The sequence below is a fragment of the Bos mutus genome, chromosome 4 (assembly GCF_027580195.1).
Source record: "Bos mutus isolate GX-2022 chromosome 4, NWIPB_WYAK_1.1, whole genome shotgun sequence".
In the NCBI taxonomy this organism is placed as follows: Eukaryota; Metazoa; Chordata; class Mammalia; order Artiodactyla; family Bovidae; genus Bos; species Bos mutus.
In genome coordinates, this window is record NC_091620.1 from 62,715,792 (window position 1) to 62,736,676 (window position 20,885).

Sequence of the window (20,885 nt, forward strand, 5' to 3'; positions counted from 1 at the left end):
CGATCCCTGGGTCGGAAAGATCCCCAGGAGGAGGAAATGGCAACCCACTCCGGTATTCTTGCCTGGAGACTCCCATGGGCAGAGGAGCCTGGCGGGCTGCAGTCCATGGGGTTGCAGAGTCAGCTACAACTGAGAGCACATGCAGGCAGCACAGGGTCTCATGTAGGTACAGGCTTATTAGCAGGGTGAATACGTAAACCTGACTACTGGGAATTCAAGAATAGTAAGCAAAACAAGGACAATAAATGTAATGAAGGCTGTGGTAGGACTAACAATTATTAGGGCAAAGGTTGTTCCTCCAATTACATGAATTAGGAGGTGTCCAGCTGTAATATTAGCTGTTAGCTATATAGCTAGGGCTACTGGTTGGGTAATACGCAAATAGTTTCAATAATTACAAATATACTGGTAAGAGGAATGGGTATTCCCTATGGTAGAAAATACATGAGATGCTTTTGTTTCATGGTGAAAGCCTATAATGATTGCTCATGATAAAAAAGGGATAAATATACCTAAAATTATGAAAACTTGTGTAGTGGGTATAAACAAATGTGGTAAGAGACCAACTAAGTTTGTTGGGCTGATAAATAAGCAATATAAGTATTTCTGTTCAGGCCTGCCCTTTATAATTATGAATGGCCATTATCTGTTTTATTGCAAGTTGAACCAATCACTGCTAAATAGAAATCATGCAGTTATTTATGAATCTAGTGTGGTGAAACTATTTATCTTTATTTCCTCCCCTTTTTTCCGATCAAAGACGAGGCCTCAAATTCCAGGCCAGGTACTGTTACTCCAGCTCTCGGCAGCCAGTGCAGGTCAGTGTGCCCTTTTCTTATTAAGTCTATACAAGGAATAATCTAGAAAAAGTTCTTACTCTTTCTAGAATAATTCTTCTACTTGCCCCTGATAGACAAGGATCTTCCACTCCTTTATTTCACTGAAGCAGATTAAATCTTAACTTTTCTGAGTTTCTTACCTTCATTATTATTGGACTGATCATCAGGCAAGTTTTTGCAGTAATGTCAATATAGAATTAATTCGATCAAAGCTTAGGGAAGGAAGGTAGGTAATTTAGGATTCAACATTCATTCTGATGACTTAATGATCATAAATAGCTTAGTAAAATATACAGCCACTAATCAAATGCCAGGTATTTGAAAGGCAGCCCTGTGATGGGTAATACTATGCAGTCGTTTCCTCAGCTGTATCCTGGGAGTGAAGGACAGAGATACCCAGCCAAGGCAAGCAAGACATGTTATCATTTTCTACCACCAAAAGCCTGTAGATACTTTTCTAAAAGTTCTGAAAGCTAGAGTGGTTTACTTTTTATCTCAAATTTGTAGAAGATTATGTTCAAATTGTATCCATGTTTACATGAAGATATCCAAAATCACATTTTACATTAACAATTGCTGTGACAAATTTGAATAAATTTTTTAAAAACCACAAAGAATTCCATAAACTGCACCCCTGCCATCCTGGGCACAGACAGAGGCTCTATCTCATAAACAAACAGAAACACGCATTACAACTTTGCCAGTTTTAAAAGACTCTTTCCAATTTCTACACCCCATACTCATGTATAAAAAGAAAATTAAAACAAAACCAAAGACAGTTCACTTACTTATTTATTTCTACTGCCCCTCAAATATGAAAAGAAGATAAAATTAAATGGGTTTTTCAAAACAGACTTTTATGAGGAAAAAAATGCTTAGAAAATCTTTGTTGAAACAACGTTTTATAGTCTCTCTCAATGTAAAATGGGGTCATCGTGTGTATAAAATAAAAAACCATTAAAAAAAAAAAAATCACCATGCGGGACTGCATGGTGAGATATCACTATTCTGCAGAAGTTTTCCTCAGCAAGTCGTGTAACAGTTAGTGAGGAAGGAGAAGCCAGTTCTCAGTATCAGTTGGTTAGCTTTCCTAGAGAAATGACTTAGGTTCCACCATGTATTTCCTCTGCCATAAAATGCCTGCTTTTAGAGGTCTTACATGCGTAAACCTAGTGACCATATTTTGGTTTTAATGTGCAAGGGCATCATAGAACACTGAAAGTGTGTTCTGCAAGAGGTTAGTAAGTGTAACATTATATAAGTGTTTCCACAGTCAAATCAAATCTGGAGAGAGCTAGGGTCAACAAAGTTAGAGAAGCAATTTTATTCTTCCCAGTAGGATTTCTCAAGACTCTTTAATAAGCTGACGAAATTATACAAGTGAAAAATATATATACAGCATTCAATTTTCCGTAGCCTTTTTCTTATAGCACCTTGTGTAATAATGTTCTGCAGCCTTCCACACTTTGGGAAATGCCAGTTGGTGTAAAGTTTTCATAAATGTGTAGAAAATCCAGCTCCTAAAAGTTTAATGTATGCTGTTAACAGAAATTAGAATTTGAGTAGACAAATACCAAGTGTATGAATCCAATATTTTTAGAAAGTCCAATAAAACTAAATGAAATGCAGCAAACTAACTAATGACTTATATGGAGAGAGAACAAACTCTATTTATGGCGGTGTGAGAGTCTGGGGAGACCAGAATCCCAAATTCTGCGAATATGGGATTCAGATCTTGCTTGGACTTCTTTTTGACCCAGACAGCACATAAATCACAAGTACACAGAAGCCTCTGGGCAGTTCTCCCCGTCATGCTCCTATCATGCCAAGTGTCACACCTACCGATTCGGATGATGTGCACAGTGATGTAGATGTCCTTTCTGAGCTCGCTGCTCCCCAAATCCTACCGAAAAACAAAGTCTGGTCATTGTAGAACTCATCCTTTAGGCAGAAACACTTGAAGGGATAGCACATTGTTTTAACAAATAACAGAAGAAAGACAAATATGAGCATTCTTGGATTTTTTGGAGCAGAAGCACATAATTCAAATCCTGTTCTAAAAATACCACTGTGATCAACTTTACTGTAAGCCTACAGATGTCAAATAAGACTTAAAAAAGAAAAGCCCATTCTTTTTTCAGTCTCTAGCTCACTCATTCTTTAAATATTTCTTAAATACATACTAAATACCACGTGCCACTCTGAGCCCTGTCACACTGGGCTTCAGCCATAAAGAACAGGCTCTTATACACACTGATGGGACAAAGGTGTGATTGTGAAAGCTGGCATTCAGATTTCAGGGCATCACAGTAATTTATACTCTTCCCTGGTGGCTCAGACAGCAAACAATCTCCTGCAATGCAGGAGATCCGGGTTTGATCCTTGTGTCAGGAGGATCCCCTGGAGGAGCAAATGGCAACCTACTCTAGTATTCTTGCCTAGGAAATCCCATGGACAGTGGAGCCTGACGGGCAAAGAGTCAGATACCACTGAGCAACTAAAACTTTCATACCACTTTCACTGTAATTTATGTGTTATTTACGTGTTATTTACAAAGTTTCAGCAAATCTACTATGTTCTCTCATAATAACTTACGTCTCTTAAATAAGATAAAGTACTTAAGAAAGAATCTGCCTCCTTGATAAAACAAGATCCACTTACCACGAAGAGAGAGCAGTGTCGTTCTGGTTTATCTGGGGCTTTGGGAAGCCCGTTTCTATTTAGCCTCAAGAAAAATCTCTCGCTACAAGAGAAAAGAAGTTGAATATTTTTAGAATTAATTAATATTTAAGGACTCGTCACCTTTCTAGCTGCTCTTTGTCCTAAAGGTTAAGCTCAAAATTTTTTAGGCTTTTCACTGATATCAAAACTGTGTATATAAATTAGAAGAGTACCCAAGACAGTAAACATTTGCTTCACTTCTGACAAAGCTGGCAAGGCAGAATGTGCAAAAGCAGAAAACATACATATGCAAACAAACAAAAAAATTAACTTTTAGAAAGTTTACATATCCATGAAATCATCACTATTACTTTAAAAAGTAGAAACAAGGACACTAAAAGGAAAAAATCTGACTTAACATGTTCTGTGTATTTGTACCTAAGATTATTTTTCATGCTTTGCGTCACAGTATTTACTTCACATCATACATGAACATTATTCCGAGTGCTAACAATCCATTAGAAGGCTTAGTATTTTATGCTCTTATAAACCTAATCCAAAACACAAAAAGAGAGACCAGGTAGTGAAACCTAAATATTCTTTGGTCCACAAAGGAATAGAAGACTTCACAATGCCTGCAGAACTTGCAATTCAAATTGCAGGAACACCTGGATTTAAATACAAATAATGCTGTTGATCAGCCACTAATTCAAGTCATTTCAAGGTAATGTGTTACAATATTTATATCAAAAAAAAAATAAAATGAGTATCACCTCTGCCCCCCACATTAATGTACCAGCTACCACAAGCTTCTGAATTTTAATATCCTGGTGTCCAGTATAGAATCAAATGGCTGGCTGCCTCAGGCAGAGAACATACAGCTAAAATCTCCAAAATGTGAAATTAGCAAATGGCTAGCCTTGGTCAGTAGCTTCCTTCAGTCTAGGGATCAAGCAGAGAAAGGGAGAGTAAGGCATTAGGAAGGCTCAGACCTTTCCAAGTCTCCATGCATATTCATCACTTGGTTCTTGCCATAAATAATGGCACTGTCTTCCAAACTCTCCCTTCTCCCCATAGGGGGAGAAATGAGAACCATAATCAGATCTCTAAGGAAGCATATGGTTTTAAATTTATGGCTGTTTTGGAACATTTTTATTCTCTTTTGCCATCTAAATCAAGACAGATATATTTAACAGATTCAACTACCTGGCTCACTCTGTCCTTTTTTAATGCCTATCCCTGATCTTCCATACAACAAAGGGCAAGCAATACACATGTCTATGGGGTCACTTCCTGCACCTATTACCTATGTGTTATCCCACAGAGCAGTGGCTGATGAGATCCGATGAGGAAAATATAACTTGCTGCAAGGATTCTCAAATGAAGCATACAAAGTTCCCATATAATTCTGAGGCAGAGGCTGGAAATGACAGATTCTACCAAGACTGCAGAGTTAAATTAATCTTATTCAATTGTCATTTACTATAATTCAAAGCAAAGGTGATGAAGCTCACCTCAGAGTGGAAGAATATTCACTATTATTTCAAATTTAAGATGTACTAAAAGGAAATGTACAAAAATTCATCTTGGGGAAACATGAATTACACTTTAAAATAATCATAGCACTAGGTAATACTATTTCTTTAAGAAAATACTATTGTTTATTTGAGAATGGGCACTCTGCTAAGGACTTTACATGGATTAACCCCTTTTATCCTCACAATGCCCTTGGGAAGTTGGTACTCTTATTATGTCATTTTATAGTTGGGAAAACTAAGAAATAGTAAATAGTTTTGTCCAAGATCACAGAGCTGATGTGTGACTGAGTAGGAATTCTATGCCACATAATACCTACCCTCATTTGAATGCTATAAAATAAATTCTTTCTCTGCTTCATAGAATAATTGGGCATATTTACAGAACATTGAGATACAGAAGAAATTCATCTGTAAGGGACACCCACTGACTCAGTGAAGCCTGGTCCTAACTCTCTCCATACTCTTTCTGGGCTAAACTTGATTTAGTAGGTTTCAAAGCCATCCCTGGTTTGAAAGTGTTCCTTCGTAATTTTCTTAATGAAGTATTCTTAGAAAAATGATTTTGGAAATACATTTTACTAAACAAATGTGAAGCTTCAGAAAGATTTTAAGTATTTGGTTTTAGTTGGTCAAAACTCTTAAAGTTTAAGACCAATATTTGGTTTTGCTTCTTGGGCAGCATCTACTGACGTATTTATTAATTATATTTTAGCCCAAAATGAAAGCAGTGTGATCATTTTCCCCTTTTCTGATTATAGGCAGCATGCTCTATTCTATATTTTTGAGGTGCATTTATGTTTGAGACTCTTTATCCAGACGAAAACATTTGAAACAAATGCCACTTTACCTTCTGAAAGATCAGTCAAAATGATAAATAACAATAATATTAATTACAAAAGTCAAAACAGCATTCCAGATATTGAGACCTTGACTTTAATGTTGATATAAAATACTATTTTATATTCACAAATTGTATCAATATTTTGGAGAAACGTTTTCTAAAGCATTCCATTTCAGGGATTCCTTTTGCCCTGTCACTATTTTAATTTCACTAGTCTAGACAGAATCCTGATTATGCAAGTATTATATCATATCCTGTTTCAGAAAGAATATCAATATTTACTAAGCCATATCCCTTAACTTAAGCATGCCTTCAGTCTAAAAATAGACTGAAGATGGGTAATACGGAGAAAAAAGTCATGTGCAATTTTCTTAAAACACAGACTTCTAAGACAGGGAAAAACTCTCTTATGGTCAATTAAACAAAATCTTTTTTATTCATTCGGTGACAAGTTGTTGGTATACAAATTCAATTTCTTTCAGCTTTGGTGATAGAGCAACCACTTAATTGGCAAATGGTTTCAGAAGAAAAAAAAAAGAACTATAGCAACACATTTCAGAATCTTTGAATTACAAATAAATACCCACCCACATGCTCACCAGGTGGTATTAGTGTTAAAGAACCTGTCACCCATCTGCAAGAGACATGGGTTCAGTTTTTGGGTCGGGAATATCCCCTGGAGGAGGGCATAGTAACTCTCTCCAGTTTTCTTGCCTGGAGAATCCCATGGACACAGTTCAGTTCAGTTCAGTTGCTCAGTCGTGTCCGACTCTGTGACCCCATGAATTGCAGCACGCCAGGCCTCCCTGTCCATCACCAACTCCCGGAGTTCACTCAGACTCACGTCCATCGAGTCAGTGATGCCATCCAGCCATCTCATCCTCTGTCGTCCCCTTCTCCTCCTGCCCCTAATCCCTCCCAGCATCAGAGTCTTTTCCAATGAGTCAACTCTTTGCATGAGGTGGCCAAAGTACTGGAGTTTCAGCTTTAGCATCATTCCTTCCAAAGAAATCCCAGGGCTGATCTCCTTCAGAATGGACTGGGTGGATCTCCTTGCAGTCCAAGGGACTCTCAAGAGTCTTCTCCAACACCACAGTTCAAAAGCATCAATTCTTCGGCACTCAGCCTTCTTCACAGTCCAACTCTCACATCCATACATGACCACAGGAAAAACCATAGCCTTGGCTGGATGGACCTTTGTTGGCAAAGTAATGTCTCTGCTTTTGAATATGCTGTCTAGGTTGGTCATAACTTTTCTTCCAAGGAGTAAGCGTCTTTTAATTTCATGGCTGCAGTCACCATCTGCAGTGATTTTGGAGCCCAAAAAAATAAAGTCTGACACTGTTTCCACTGTTTCCCCATTGACACAGGAGGTCACAAAGAGTGAGACAGGACTGAGCGATAAACACTTTCACGCTTTCACACACTCACACACATTTGGAGAATGCCAATATGTTGCCTTTAAGGCCAGGGAAGAAACTAATTAAGTCAATGACATTCCACCATGGCACATCTTCTAAAATTCTCTCAAAAACTTTTGTGGCCACCTACAAAGATATTTTCAACTTTCTACAGTTGAGTCAAAGAGTGGCAACTCTGATCAGAAAACAAAATTAGTTTTTGTCAATTTAAAAAGTGTCCTATTACCAGCCTGGAAGAGAAGGGGAGGTTGGGAGAGAATGGATACATGTATATGTAAGGCTGAGTCCCTTTGCTATCTACCTGTAACTACCACAATATTGTTAATTGGCTATACTCCAAGAAAATAAAAAGTTTAAAAACAAAGCAAAAAAAGTGTTCTATTATAAGATATGCATACTTACTATTTCCATTCCCAGATATCAGCTAATGATTTTGTACCTTCTAGGTATTTAAAGACTGAACAAATACAATCTTTTAGGAAAAAAATACAAATTATTGGGTAGCAACGTTCGCTGTCTTCCATATAACATCTTTTACACTTCATGGCAGCGAAATACATGAAATTCTCCAGGGACATATCAATCAATGGGACCTTACCATCAGATGTAAGAGTCACCTAATTAACTTCAAGACCACTCTAGATTCTAGTCCATGCCATGTAACTCTGTCCACCATGCACATTCTAGGTCTTTATTATAACAACTATATTGTAATGGAAGTATCTATGGTGACATATTTTCAAATGGGAATGGCTCCTTCTTCATCATCAAACAATGAATTAGCACATAGAACACTTTCAGCAATACTGAAGAAATGGGATTTGATATTATTACTAGCAGAGAAAAATCATCATTTGACTTCCCCTTACAATGCTGTGTGCTCCCAGAGGAAATTTCACTGCCAGAGAAATTTAGTGTCCACCTGAATTCCTTGTGTGAGCCATTATGAATCATTGTGTGATAAATCAACAAGAGTAAATTGTGTCTTTGGAAATAAAGAATGAAAAATCACAATTATTTATTATGTGCCTTCTTCTAAAAAAGGATTTGAGAAAACCAACATAGTGAAGTAACAGTGGGCACATTCATCCCCAGATATGCCAGGGAAAAATAGTACAACTCAAAATACACCCCATCCTGGTGTACATACACTTTACACAGATTTTTCTCTAAGTTTCATAATCACCCTATAAGGGAGGAGCCCCTCCCATCCCCGTTTTACAAATGAGAAAGCTGGAGTTTGGAGATAATGGGTAAGTTGGCCAAAGTTGCACGGTCAGTCAAGGGTGGAGCCAGGAAATTAATTTCCAGGGTCTGATTCCAAAGTCTCAGGTCTTAACCACAAAGCTATCTTCATAAGAACAGCACATCTCATAACAGACACAAAAAGAGCAAGTCTAACCATACCATGTGAACCCAGGGTTTTTATTGTGAATATGTACAATAAAATAAAAAAATAATTATTAAAAAACGCATGAAGCCAGACAAAAATAAATAAAGCCACAAACTTATCTGTGTTTAGGCAGTTTATGTCTATTTCAACAGCATAGTTGGTAGAAAAGTTCTTACCAATGATGCAAATAATGTGGGCGGCACAGTAGAGATCTGAAGACCCTAATGGCTTCTCTTCTCAGCAGGATAAGATGCTCCTATCTTCCCATGCCTCCTTCTAACACACAGAAGCAGCTGTCCTTCTAATGGCCCTACCTAGGGTCTTGGAGGCCTTCTGGACAGATGTGGGAGGGTCCTCCCAGCTTTCTGAGTCATCATATCAAGTGGCTCTCCAATACAGCATTCCTAGGACAATCATTTGATTTCATAGAGCAATGTACCCATAGTTAGGGATGACCAGCATCAAGGACATTTTTGTATTTCTCTATATGGATTTTTGTTTATAACTCTATAGCTCCCCTCTTATAAGAAGCAATGTACCTATAGTTAGGAATGCCTAGTGGTTTAATGTTTGTGAAAGTTACACAATGTATAGCTACCTAGTGCTTTAATGTTTGTGAAAGTTAAACAACATATACTTTATACAATAATTTATGATGATAATATATTGAGGTTGAAGTCTGATTAATCCACAAAAATTGCAAAGAATACTTTCAAAATCATTTTGGACAGTTAAAACACTGAAATAAATTTATGTTCTCCAAAAGCAAAAGTAACAAAAGAGAGAAAACACTTGGATGGTCGTGTTCTGGTACACAAACTGGAAAAAGAACTATCTGGTTCTGTTGTGCTTATACTTTATAGAGGGCTTCCCTGGTGGCTCAGAAGTAAAGAATCCACCTGCGATGCAGGAGACACAGGTGTCATCCTGGGTCGGGAAGAGCCCTGGAGGAGGTCACAGCAGCGCACTCCAGTATTCTTGCCTGGAGAATCCCATGGACAGAGGTGCCTGCTAGGCTACAGTCCATGGGGTTGCACAGAGTCAGATACAACTGAAGCAACTTAGCACACAGGCATGCATATTTTATAAAACAGCTGTACCAAAAAAATACCCCATGTAGCATCTTTGAAAGAACCAAGTTCCTTGTCTTAAATGTAACTATGCTATGTGTGAGGAAAATTACTATTTATTGTACACTGAGTAGTCATGCAGGGAGATGCTCCAAGAACCAAGGAGGAAACATTCGGAGCAAGAAGATGGAAGGAGGAGAGGAAGGGGAAAGGCTCTGCTGAGTTGACTCTAGGGCCTCTCCCCAAAAGGCCATACTATATGATAGATGTTGATCTCCGTGCTTCTATTTCACTGTTTCTCCTTCATTTTCTCAAACGCTTTCTGATTGACTAACATTGGTAAGCTGCTTCCAATAACCTGCGCAGGGAACTGTTACTATGTTCTTTCCTAGGACAAGTGGCAAAGGACAACCCAAGGAGCATTCTAAATAGTCACAGTACCAGGAGCTGGTCCTGCCACTGACCAGGCAAGATACCCTAGCAAAGTGAGGGGAAAGTGCGCTAGCTGCCCTGGGGTGGCCACTGGACCAAAAGTTTCAGTGTTTACCATGGCACAGAAGAAGGGACTCTCGTCCAGGCCATCTGGTAATGTGGGTGTGCACAACACTCCCCTGGGCAGCTATAGAAAGCCCAGGTCCCACCCTGGGGATCCTGACTTACTGTACTATGGATCTAAAAGCTCCTTGAATGTTTAAAAGCACAGTCACAGTTAACAGCCACAGTTTTGACCCAAATGCTTAAGCCCTAATGAGTCAGAATTGCTGACTGTCTTTTATGACCATCACATACACCAGGAAACAGGCAACACATGCCTGATATGTTCAGGCCAATGACTTCTCCCCTTTCGTCTCCCAACATATGACGGATGCAAACAAAGTGTTTCCTTGTCAATAAATAAAACCAACTCCTCAAGCAAGTCTTCCTAGAAAAAGCTATTAATATGCTTTCTAATTTTAAAAGTAAAGCAACACAAGGGTCATGAGCTCTTCTGACTGACTGAAGGGAAATGAAACAAGAAGGATCACTGATACCAGGTTTTCCACAGTAGTTTACGTAAACAGCAGACAGATTCTGAGTTTTCTTTTTTAATATTACTGTCCAAACCCAGATTCACTTGACAAATATTTGAAGTTGAAGGACTAAGCAATCAACTAAAGGGATGCTTTATAAGGACAATAAAGGATTTTGCTTTAGTTGAACAATGAAAGGGAAGATAATTTTTTAAACTACAGCCAATGCTGAACACCAAGCTGATTCTTTCTTACTACTTAGAATGACTTAAAACCATTTCATGTTTTTGTTTTTGGTTTTTTTCCAGAGTATAAAGCTAGTTGAATCAGAACTCTTTTTAGGAAGGTAAAACTCAAAAAAGAAATGCAGTTTAAAGTTACAAATAAGTGATGTACAGACCACCTGCAGACCAGTGTACAGACCAATGAATGAAAGAAAAGATTTGGATCAACTGTTGATTGGACAAAACCCATAATGGCAATAAGTTCTAAAACGTTGATGTTCTAAAAATCCCATTGTTGAATTCAAGTTAAATCCTTAGAAACAGCTTAACTGTGCAATTGAGCAACTCAGGAAAATACTTGCTTGTGTCTATCTCTAGAGAACTCATTAAGAATTCCACTAGAAAAAAGTTCCTCAGAGAGGTAACTAAAAGTAGGTGATGAGACGATCTGGTCAACAGAACCAGGGACTGTGAAATAAGAAAGCCTGTTTATAGGCAGAATGTCTTATGCTTATTCTTGGAATTTTCATTAATTTGATTATGGTAAACACTGTATCTGTGACATTTCGTGAGAGAGGAATCGCTCTGATTTATATACAGTAATTATTTTGACCTTTCTAACAATGGTTCTTTGTTAGGCAAAGTATCTATAATAAGGAATCTTGAAAGTAAAGCAAACCTGAGCTCTTTATAACTACTCTGGGTTGAAGCATGCAGTTCTTTGCAAAGGTAAAGGAAACCTTTATAAAACAGAATAAATAATGAAAATCCAAGTAATTCAAGCCCTGCAAAAACAGTAAGTAAAATGTCTTTCATACATCTATCATCTCAAAAATATGTCCTAAGTTTTAAAATGAAATAAGCCAAAATCAAATGTCCCTTTCAAGAGCTCACTGATACTGACAGATTCTTTATATTCATTACAACTTTAAAAAATGAAAACGTATGGTGGTCACCAAAGGGGAAAGGAATAGGGGAGGGGAGGGATAAATTAGGAGTATAGGATTAACAGATGTATACCACTATATATAAAAATAGATAAATAATAAAGATCTGCTACAAAGCACGGGGAACTATAATAATCTTTAATGGAAAAGAATCTGAGAAAAATATATGTATGTCTATAACGGAATCTATTTGCTGTACATCTGAAACTAATACAATGTTGTACATCAACTACAATCAAAAAAATTATCAACTATACTTCATCATTAAATACTATTTATTAACTAGATGATGCCTGCAATAGGACTTTCTAAAGGTCAAAGGCTTTTTATTTTTAACCAGGGAGCTACAAGGCCTCTACAATGATGTGCAAATATTCATGTGTATTAGAATAAGCACATTATTTTCTGAAGAGCTCTTCAGTGTTCATAAGTTGGAAAATGCACTGGGAAGTTTAGGAAGCACTGCTCTAGACACCACAAGTATTTTTAGTAAAATGAAAATAGCATATTGATTACCATGCACAGAGAAACTCTAGCGTTTAAAAATAATTCTTGACTTCAAGCTTAATAGTCTTTCAAAGAACAACAGAATGTAAGTTTTGGGAAGGCAAGAATTTTTAAATTTTTTATTCATTGATGTGTCCCCAGTGTCCAGATCAGTGCCTGGCTCTGAGAAGGAGACCAGTAGTTGTTTGCTGAATGAATGAAGATCAGTGATTCAACAACAATAGCACGTAATCTCTGATGCTCAACAGAAATAAAAAGATGCAGTCTCTGTTTAGCTTTTTTGTCAAAGATCTCCAAATGGAAGTACTTAGGAGAAGATGCTACACAGATTTTCCTCAGTTTATAGGGTTATGTCCTGATAAACCCACTCAGCTTCAACAGAGTACTATAGCTCACATGGCTAGCCCAGGGAAAGATCAAAATCCCAAGTACAGTTTCCAGTGAATGTTCATTGCTTTAATGTTCATCACTGTAAAGTCAAAAAAACCCTATTGAAACACTGTAAGTCGAGGACAGTCTATAAACTATCTGCCAGCTTTTATTTACTTTTTTTTTTTAAGAACAGATTTTGCAAATGATGCTCCCATAGAGACATATCTAAGAGCAAAGCTCTGATTAACACAAGCGAGCATGAAAGAAAACTATCGACTTTTCTGATGCACTCAACCTTGTGTTCTCTCTCTTATCAAGAAGCACATCCTCACTGGAGTGGAAGGAAAACAGCAAAAATTAAGCAATAATGACATGATCTTTTCATACTTTGCCTCAACAATAGTGAGAGATTTGTAAATTACTTTCAATGGCAACCCACTCCAGTATCCTTGCCTGGAAAATCTCATGGACTGAGGACGGAGGAGCCTGGTGGGCTGCAGTCCACTGGGTCACAAAGAGTCGGGCACGACTGAGTGACTAACACATTAACTGCATTAATGCCCAGCCTGTGTAGGGCATTCTGCAAGGTTCCGGGAACAGAAAGATAACAAGAGGGTATCCTTACCCTCAAAAAAGGAACTAACTAGGGCCATATCATGAACAATTCTATTGTTGGTGTTGAATCACTTACGAAACAAATGTCAGTGAAAAGCAAAGAAGTCCTGGCAAGGTGGGTTGCTCTGTGTAAGCATGATGTAGTTGAAATTTAGGGAAACTAAATTAATCTGAATTCCCTCTAGGCAGCAGACACAGGGCAGAGGAGGAAAGACACAGCTGATCAGAATCCTGGTGAAAAGAATACCAATCTGGTCATCCTTTAAAACACAGGAATGTGGGTTAAATCTGATCAATTTCTAAAACATTGCACAAAGTACCATGAGTCAAATAGGCCGCACAGTGTCTGGAGCTAAAGGGGATGAGAAAGTCAGTCTAAACCCACTTAGTCTATGGGTTTTCAGTTTTCTACCCCTTAAAATTCCAGTCACTTTTTCTTATAATAACATAATAATTTACAATTTCAGAAATAACTGGAATTGTGTGGCTCTTAAAATGCTACAGAGAAAAACAGTGCATCACTTCTATGCTGGGTGTTCTTGCAGCATGAACACAGTTATTTGTTTCTTTTAATTTACATCCTCCTCCTGGTCCATTTCTGAAAATCTCTCCTATTAACATCACTACACCTCTAGAGCAATATTTTTTTGTATGCAACATAATGTAACCAAAGAATCTGATTAACTTCGAAGTGACAACAATCTCAATTTTTGTGCACCTGCTGGAAGAATCAAATGATGGAAAAGATGTGGGAGAGTGGAAAGCACTCATGCCTTTAAACAGGAGGCCCGAGGGAAGGTCACTGTGGGGTCAGTGATGTACAGACACCCACAGAGAAATCTGTGCCAGCTCGTCTAGACACAGCAGGAAGCACGCTGGGCCGTATGGAATGGTTGATGTTGCCACAATCCAAAGAGGACCTCTGAACGCCTTCTTCTATTTCTGTTCTCAGTCATGCTCCCTGCATGCATGGCCAGTCAGAAAATTTCCCCTCCATTACTGCTTTACTTTGGAGAGGTTACAATTTCCAGTTAATTTTGTAACACAAAACTATAAAAAGAGATCTACACCAACCCTCTTTCTACATTCCAAACAACAAATGCTCCTAATTTATGTAAAAACATAGATGCTGAATTTGTGTGATCACATATAATAAGTTGTAAATGAGGTATGAAATGAGAAATTCTAGCACAGTGCTCGAAGAATTAAAAAATCACATGTGCTCTCTTAACTGTGTTATGTACTATAATACAGACACAAAAATATTAGCATTTTTTCTAAGAGTGGACTAAATAACTATTCTCTCCAACAGCTGTAAGGCCTTGAAAAAATTTCCCAGTACCTAAGTCTTTTCAAAAGAAGCCTGAGTTCTTTAATTTTCTCTCAAAAACGAAAGACTTTTAGATCATGTCAGCCTCTGAAGAGACCAACTGGAAGTTATGGTTGTAATTTCTTTAACTCTCTCCTCATTATGCTAGATTCCCATTCTGTTTTATCCAAATGTGATGTGTCAGGCTCCAGCTCTACCACCTGATAGCTCTTTCCTGAGCACACCTGGCAAAAAGTAGCTAACTTGGGAGCCAGGAGTCACCACCAATTTCAGACATCTCTCTTGCAGGGGCCTTCCTGAACTCGGCAAGTATTCATCAGTAACTCACTTCCTATCACATTTTTGCTCAAAGGCCACTGACCTTGTTTGTGCAATTCACTTTCAGCCCTGAACTCCCTTTCCTTCTCTTTTCTGCTCTCCAACAGCAGCTCATTTTGTTCCTCCACTTTTCTTATAAAAGGTCAAGGCCACAGACCCATGCCCTCTTTTCCATTTCAACATCTGAAACCCATTCCGCTGCCCTCCTTTCCTCCCACACTAGTAGAAGCAGCAACCTTCCTCTTTCTCAAAATAAACTTCTTCACGTGTGTCCTGCATCCCTTCTGCCATCTGCTCCAGAAGTCACCCGTGAGTCTCCAGCAGGGTCTCCTGCTACTGGCATCCCACTGCTACTTCTATGACTGTAAGACAAGTGAATGAACGAACAAGGACATGGCGAGAGGTAACCCACTATTCATGTACCTGTAGAAAGTCCTCACCTTTGGGAGGACAAACCTCTATTATTATTATTTTTAAAATTTATTTTATTGAAATACAATTGATTTATGATGTGTTAATTTCTGCTGTATAAGTAAAGTGACTGCTGCTGCTGCTGCTAAGTCACCTCAGTCGTGTCCGACTCTGTGTGACCCCATAGACAGCAGCCCACCAGGCTCCCCCATCCCTGGGATTCTCCAGGCAAGAACACTGGAGTGGGTTGCCATTTCCTTCTCCAATGCATGAAAGTGAAAAGTGAAAGTGAAGTCACTCAGTTGTGTCCGACTCTTAGCGACCCCATGGACTGCAGCCTACCAGGCTCCTCCATCCATGGGATTTTCCAGGCAAGAGTACTGGAGTGGAGTGCCACTGCCTTCTCCAAGCAAGGTGACTAGGTTATATATATATATACATATATATATATGTATATATACACATACATTCATTTTCATATTCTTTTCCATTATGCTTTATCACAGTATACTGAATTTAGTTCCCTGTGCTATACAGGAGGACCTTGTTTTGGACAAACCTCTATTAATTCAGAGTTTCTGGGAACCTGGTCCTTATATAGACATAGGATTTTGCTTAAGCATATAAGGTATTTCCTCTCACAGAACATTCATCTTCTAAAAGTTGCCTATTTTCTTGTATATATGAGTCAGACTTTACACTTTAAAGACAATATTACTATATTTGTTACTATAATACTGAATGTCCTAGACCTTCAGAAAACATTCCTGTTAAGTTCTGCCAAATACAATATCAAAAATATTATTGTCAGTTCATAGGAACCCAGGAATATTATTCCAAGCAGAATGGAATCCAAACCACGTATAGGGCTAACGACTAGACAAGATTAATAAATCTATCATCTTTCAAAGAAACTGAAAAAAAGGACTGCCTTCAATGCTTTACTGTTTGTATGCATAAAAAATTGATAATTTTAAGGAGGTAATTCACTAATCATACACACTAGATGCTAAAAGGTAGACCAAGCATCCACAGATCTTATATCACAGGAAATTTACACCATTCAATTCTGCCACACTGCTCCACCTATTTCTCTCTGTTCTTCTTTCTTTCTTCTCCTTTTTCTTTCTCCCTTTCTTCCTTCTCCCTTTTTTCTTTCTTTCTGTTTTTCTGTTGCTAAAGTATTTAAAAGCAAATCATATCCCTGGATGCCATTCCACATGTTTACTAGTCTCTCTAAATCTTATGCAACTATAATAACATACACCTTAAAAATTAATAATAATTCCTTAAAATATATGACTTCTTTAAGAATTCAAGACCAAACACCACATATCATTTCTGGTTATGTTAAAGTGCATTTCCTAGCTTTTTGTTTTGTTTTAAATCGTCATCATCATAGCTTATAATTACTAACCAATGACCCAGTGTCAAGCATTAGACTAAGAGAAGTATATGCATTATCTCATGTAATCCTAAAACAATTCCATGAGATAAGTACTATTCTTATTTTTTTATGATAAGTACTATTCTTATTCTCACTTAGCAGACAAATAACAGCCATAAGAGACGTGAACTCATTTGCTGAGGCTGATGGAGCTACTGAATGACAGTGGTGGGTCCTCTGACTACAGAGTCTGACCATTTATGTACTATAGAATGGTACCTATAAGACAAGATATACATCTTGAGTATGGAGAGAATTTCAGATATATTTCATGGACCAGAATTGGGTCATGTAAAAAAAAAAATCTGCGAGCTAGGACATGGAAGCAACCTAGATGTTCATCGATAGATGAATGGATAGAGTTATGGGCTGTGTGTGTGTGTGTGTGTGTGTGTGTGTGCGCGTGTGTGTGTATGTATATATATGTATAATGGAATATTACTCAGCCATTAAAAGGAAAGCATTTGAGTCAGTTCTAGTGAGGTGGATGAAACTAGAGCCTATTAAGCAGAATGAAATTAGTCAGAAAGAGAAAAACAAATATCATACATTAACACATATATATATATATCAGAGAAGGCAATGGCACTCCACTCCAGTACTCTTGCCTGGCAAATCCCATGGATGGAGGACCCTAGTGGGCTGTAGACCATGGGGTCGCTAAGAGTCGGACACGACTGAGGGACTTCACTTTCACTTTCCCCTTTCATGCATTGGAGAAGGAAATGGCAACCCACTCCAGTGTTCTTGCCTGGAGAATCCCAGGGACGGGGGAGCCTGGTGGGCTGCCATCTATGGGGTTGCACAGAGTCAGACACGACTGACGCGACTTAGCAGCAGCAGCAGCAACACATATATATGGAATCTAGAAAGATGGTACTGATGAACCTATTTGCAGGGCAGCAATGCAGACGCAGACATAGAGAAGACCTGTGGACATAGCTGGGGAAGGAGAGGGGTGGGACTAATTGAGAGAGTAGCATGGAAACATATACATTACCATATGTAAAACAGACAGCAAGTGCGGAATTTGCTGTATGACTCAGGGATCTCAAACCAGTGCTCTGTGTCAACCTAGAGGGGTGGGGTGGGAGGTAGGAGGGAGGCTCAAGAAGATGGGGACATATCTACATCTAGGCTGTTGATATATGGCAGAAACCAATACCATAGTGTAAAGCAATTATCCTCCAATTAAAAATAAAAGAAATCTGTGCCTCACCAATAATATTCACCACTTTTTCTTAAATGACAGACTTGAGTATACCAAAAAAGAAGGTAGTTTAGGCAATATAAAATTTATACAGAAATGAAGCATTTAATGAAAATGGAGAGTTTAACTGTGTGACGGTAGAAAAAAACATAAAACTTCAGTCAAGTAAGTGAGTAAGGCACCAGCAAGAAAGTCAACTTTATTTGAACTTAATTACTATGAAAAGACTTTTTGTATTTAATCACCAGGATAAGGCTTTTTTAGAAGCACTACTCTGCTGCTATTTTTTCAAAAAAAAGCCCAAGCCAGCAGTTTGCACACACAAGCAGACCTATAATAAGCTGAGAACCCATTGGCAGCACTTAGTAGTAGGAATGTTAGTCACTCAGTTGTGCCCAACTCTCTGCAATCCCATGGACTGTAGCCTGCTAGGCTCCTCTGTCCATGGGATTCTGCAGGCAAGATTAATAGAGTGGATTGCCCTTCTCTAGGGGATCTTCCCAACCCAGGGATCAAACCTGGGTCTCCTACATTGAGGGTGGATTCTTCAACATCTGAGCCACCAGGGAAGCCCTGGTGGCACTTAGGTCATATTAAATATATTCTCTGATAAGAATGAAATACATTAACAGATTAGCCTTAAAACTTAGAATACAGTAGTAACCAAAGTAGCAAAACTTATATGGGAAATAGTCAACAAAAGGACTATGTCATTTTCACTGGCCCATGTAACTTACACTCTCCTGTAGATTAACTGACATATTAATATGTAAATAGGGCTTCCCTGGTGGCTCAGATGGGCAAAGTCAACTGAAAGCCTTCTGAAAGGATTCATCATTCAAGAGGCCATTAAGAACACTTGTGCTTCATGGGAAGATGTCCAAATAACATTAACAGGAGCTTGGAAGAAGTTAATCCAATCCTTATGGGTGAGTTTGAGGAATTCAGAACCTCAGTGGAGACAGTAATTGTACATGTGGTAGCAATAGCAAGAGAACTGGAATTAGAAGTGGAGCCTGAAGATGTGACTAAATTGCCACAATCTCACATTTATTTATTTATTTATTTTTACAATCTCACATTTAAACCTTGAATGGATGAGAAGTTGATTCTTAAGGATGAGCAAAAGTGGTTTCTTGAGATGAAATCTACTTCTGGTGAAGATGCTGTGAAGTTGGTTGAAATGATAACAAAGGATCTAGAGTATGATATAAATGTAGCTGGTAAGGAGGAGTTTGAAAGGGTTGACTCCCATTTTGGAAAGAAGCTCTGCTGTGGGTAAAAGGCTATAAAACAGCATTGCATGCTATAGAGAGATCAATCATGTAAAAAAAAGTCAATGAATAGAGCAAATTTCACTGCTGTCTTAGCTGAAGAAACTGCCACAGCCACCTAAGCCTTCACTAACCACCATCCAGATCAATCAGTAGCCATCAATATCAAAGCAAGATAGTTCAGTTCAGTCGGTCAGTCGTGTCCAACTCTTTTGTGACCCCATGAATCGCAGCACGCCAGGCCTCCCTGTCCATTATGAACTCCCGGGGTTCACTCAGACTCATGTCCATCGAGTCAGTGATGACATCCAGTCATCTCATCCTCTGTTGTCCCCTTCTCCTCCTGCTCCCAATCCCTCCCAGCATCAGAGTCTTTTCCAATGAGTCAACTCTTCGCATGAGGTGGTCAAAGTACTGGAGCTTCAGCTTTAGCATCATTCCTTCCAAAGAAATCCCAGGGCTGATCTCTTTCAGAATGGACTGGTTGGATCTCCTTGCAGTCCAAGGGACTCGCAAGAGTCTTCTCCAACACCACAGTTCAAAAGCACCAATTCTTCAGCACTCAGCTTTCTTCACAGTCCAACTCTCACATCCATACATGACCACAGGAAAAACCATAGCCTTGATTAGATGGACCTTTGTTGGCAAAGTAATGTCTTTGCTTCTTAATATGCTAACTAGGTTCGTCATAACTTTCCTTCCAAGGAAAGTTTTTTAATTTCATGGCTGCAATCACCATCTGCAGTGATTTGGGAGCCCCCCAAAATAAAGTCTGACACTCTTTCCACTGTTTCCCCATCTATTTCCCACGAAGTGATGGGACCAGATGCCATGATCTTCGTTTTCTGAATGTTGAGCTTTAAGCCAACTTTTTCACTCTCCACTTTCACTTTCATCAAGAGGCTTTTGAGTTCCTCTTCACTTTCTGCCATAAGGGTGGTGTCATCTGCATATCTGAGGTTATTGATATTTCTCCCGGCAATCTTGATTCCAGCTTGTGCTTCTTCCAGCCCAGCGTTTCTCATGATGTACTCTGCATAAAGTTAAATAAGCAGGGTGACAATATACAGCCTTGACATACTCCTATTCCTATTTGGAACCAGTGTGTTGTTCCGTGTCCAGTTCTACCTGTTGCCTCCTGACCTGCATACAGATTTCTCAAGAGGCAGGTCAGGTGGTCTGCTATTCCCATCTCTTTCAGAATTTTCCACAGTTTATTGTGATCCACACAGTCAAAGGCTTTGGCATAGTCAATAAAGCAGAAATAGATGTTTTTCTGGAACTCTCTTGCTTTTTCCATGATCCAGCAGATGTTGGCAATTTGATCTCTGGTTCCTCTGCCTTTTCTAAAACCAGCTTGAACATCTGGAAGTTCATGGTTCATGTATTGCTGAAGCCTGGCTTGGAGAATTTTAAGCATTACTTTACTAGCGTGTGAGATGAGTGCAATTGTGCAG

General features: G+C 38.6%; 1 protein-coding gene across 2 annotated transcripts in view; it reads right to left on the minus strand.

Moving 5' to 3' along the window:
• DOCK4 (dedicator of cytokinesis 4) overlaps positions 1-20,885 on the minus strand; it is a 479,395-nt gene that overhangs the window by 224,513 nt on the left and 233,997 nt on the right. For both annotated transcript variants that reach the window (XM_070369554.1, XM_070369552.1), the window contains exons 9-10: positions 3,501-3,582; positions 2,682-2,742 (exon numbers count right to left, since the gene is read on the minus strand). In XM_070369554.1, the coding sequence (XP_070225655.1) occupies positions 2,682-2,742; positions 3,501-3,582 (143 nt within the window). The remainder of the gene's footprint in view (positions 1-2,681; positions 2,743-3,500; positions 3,583-20,885) is intronic.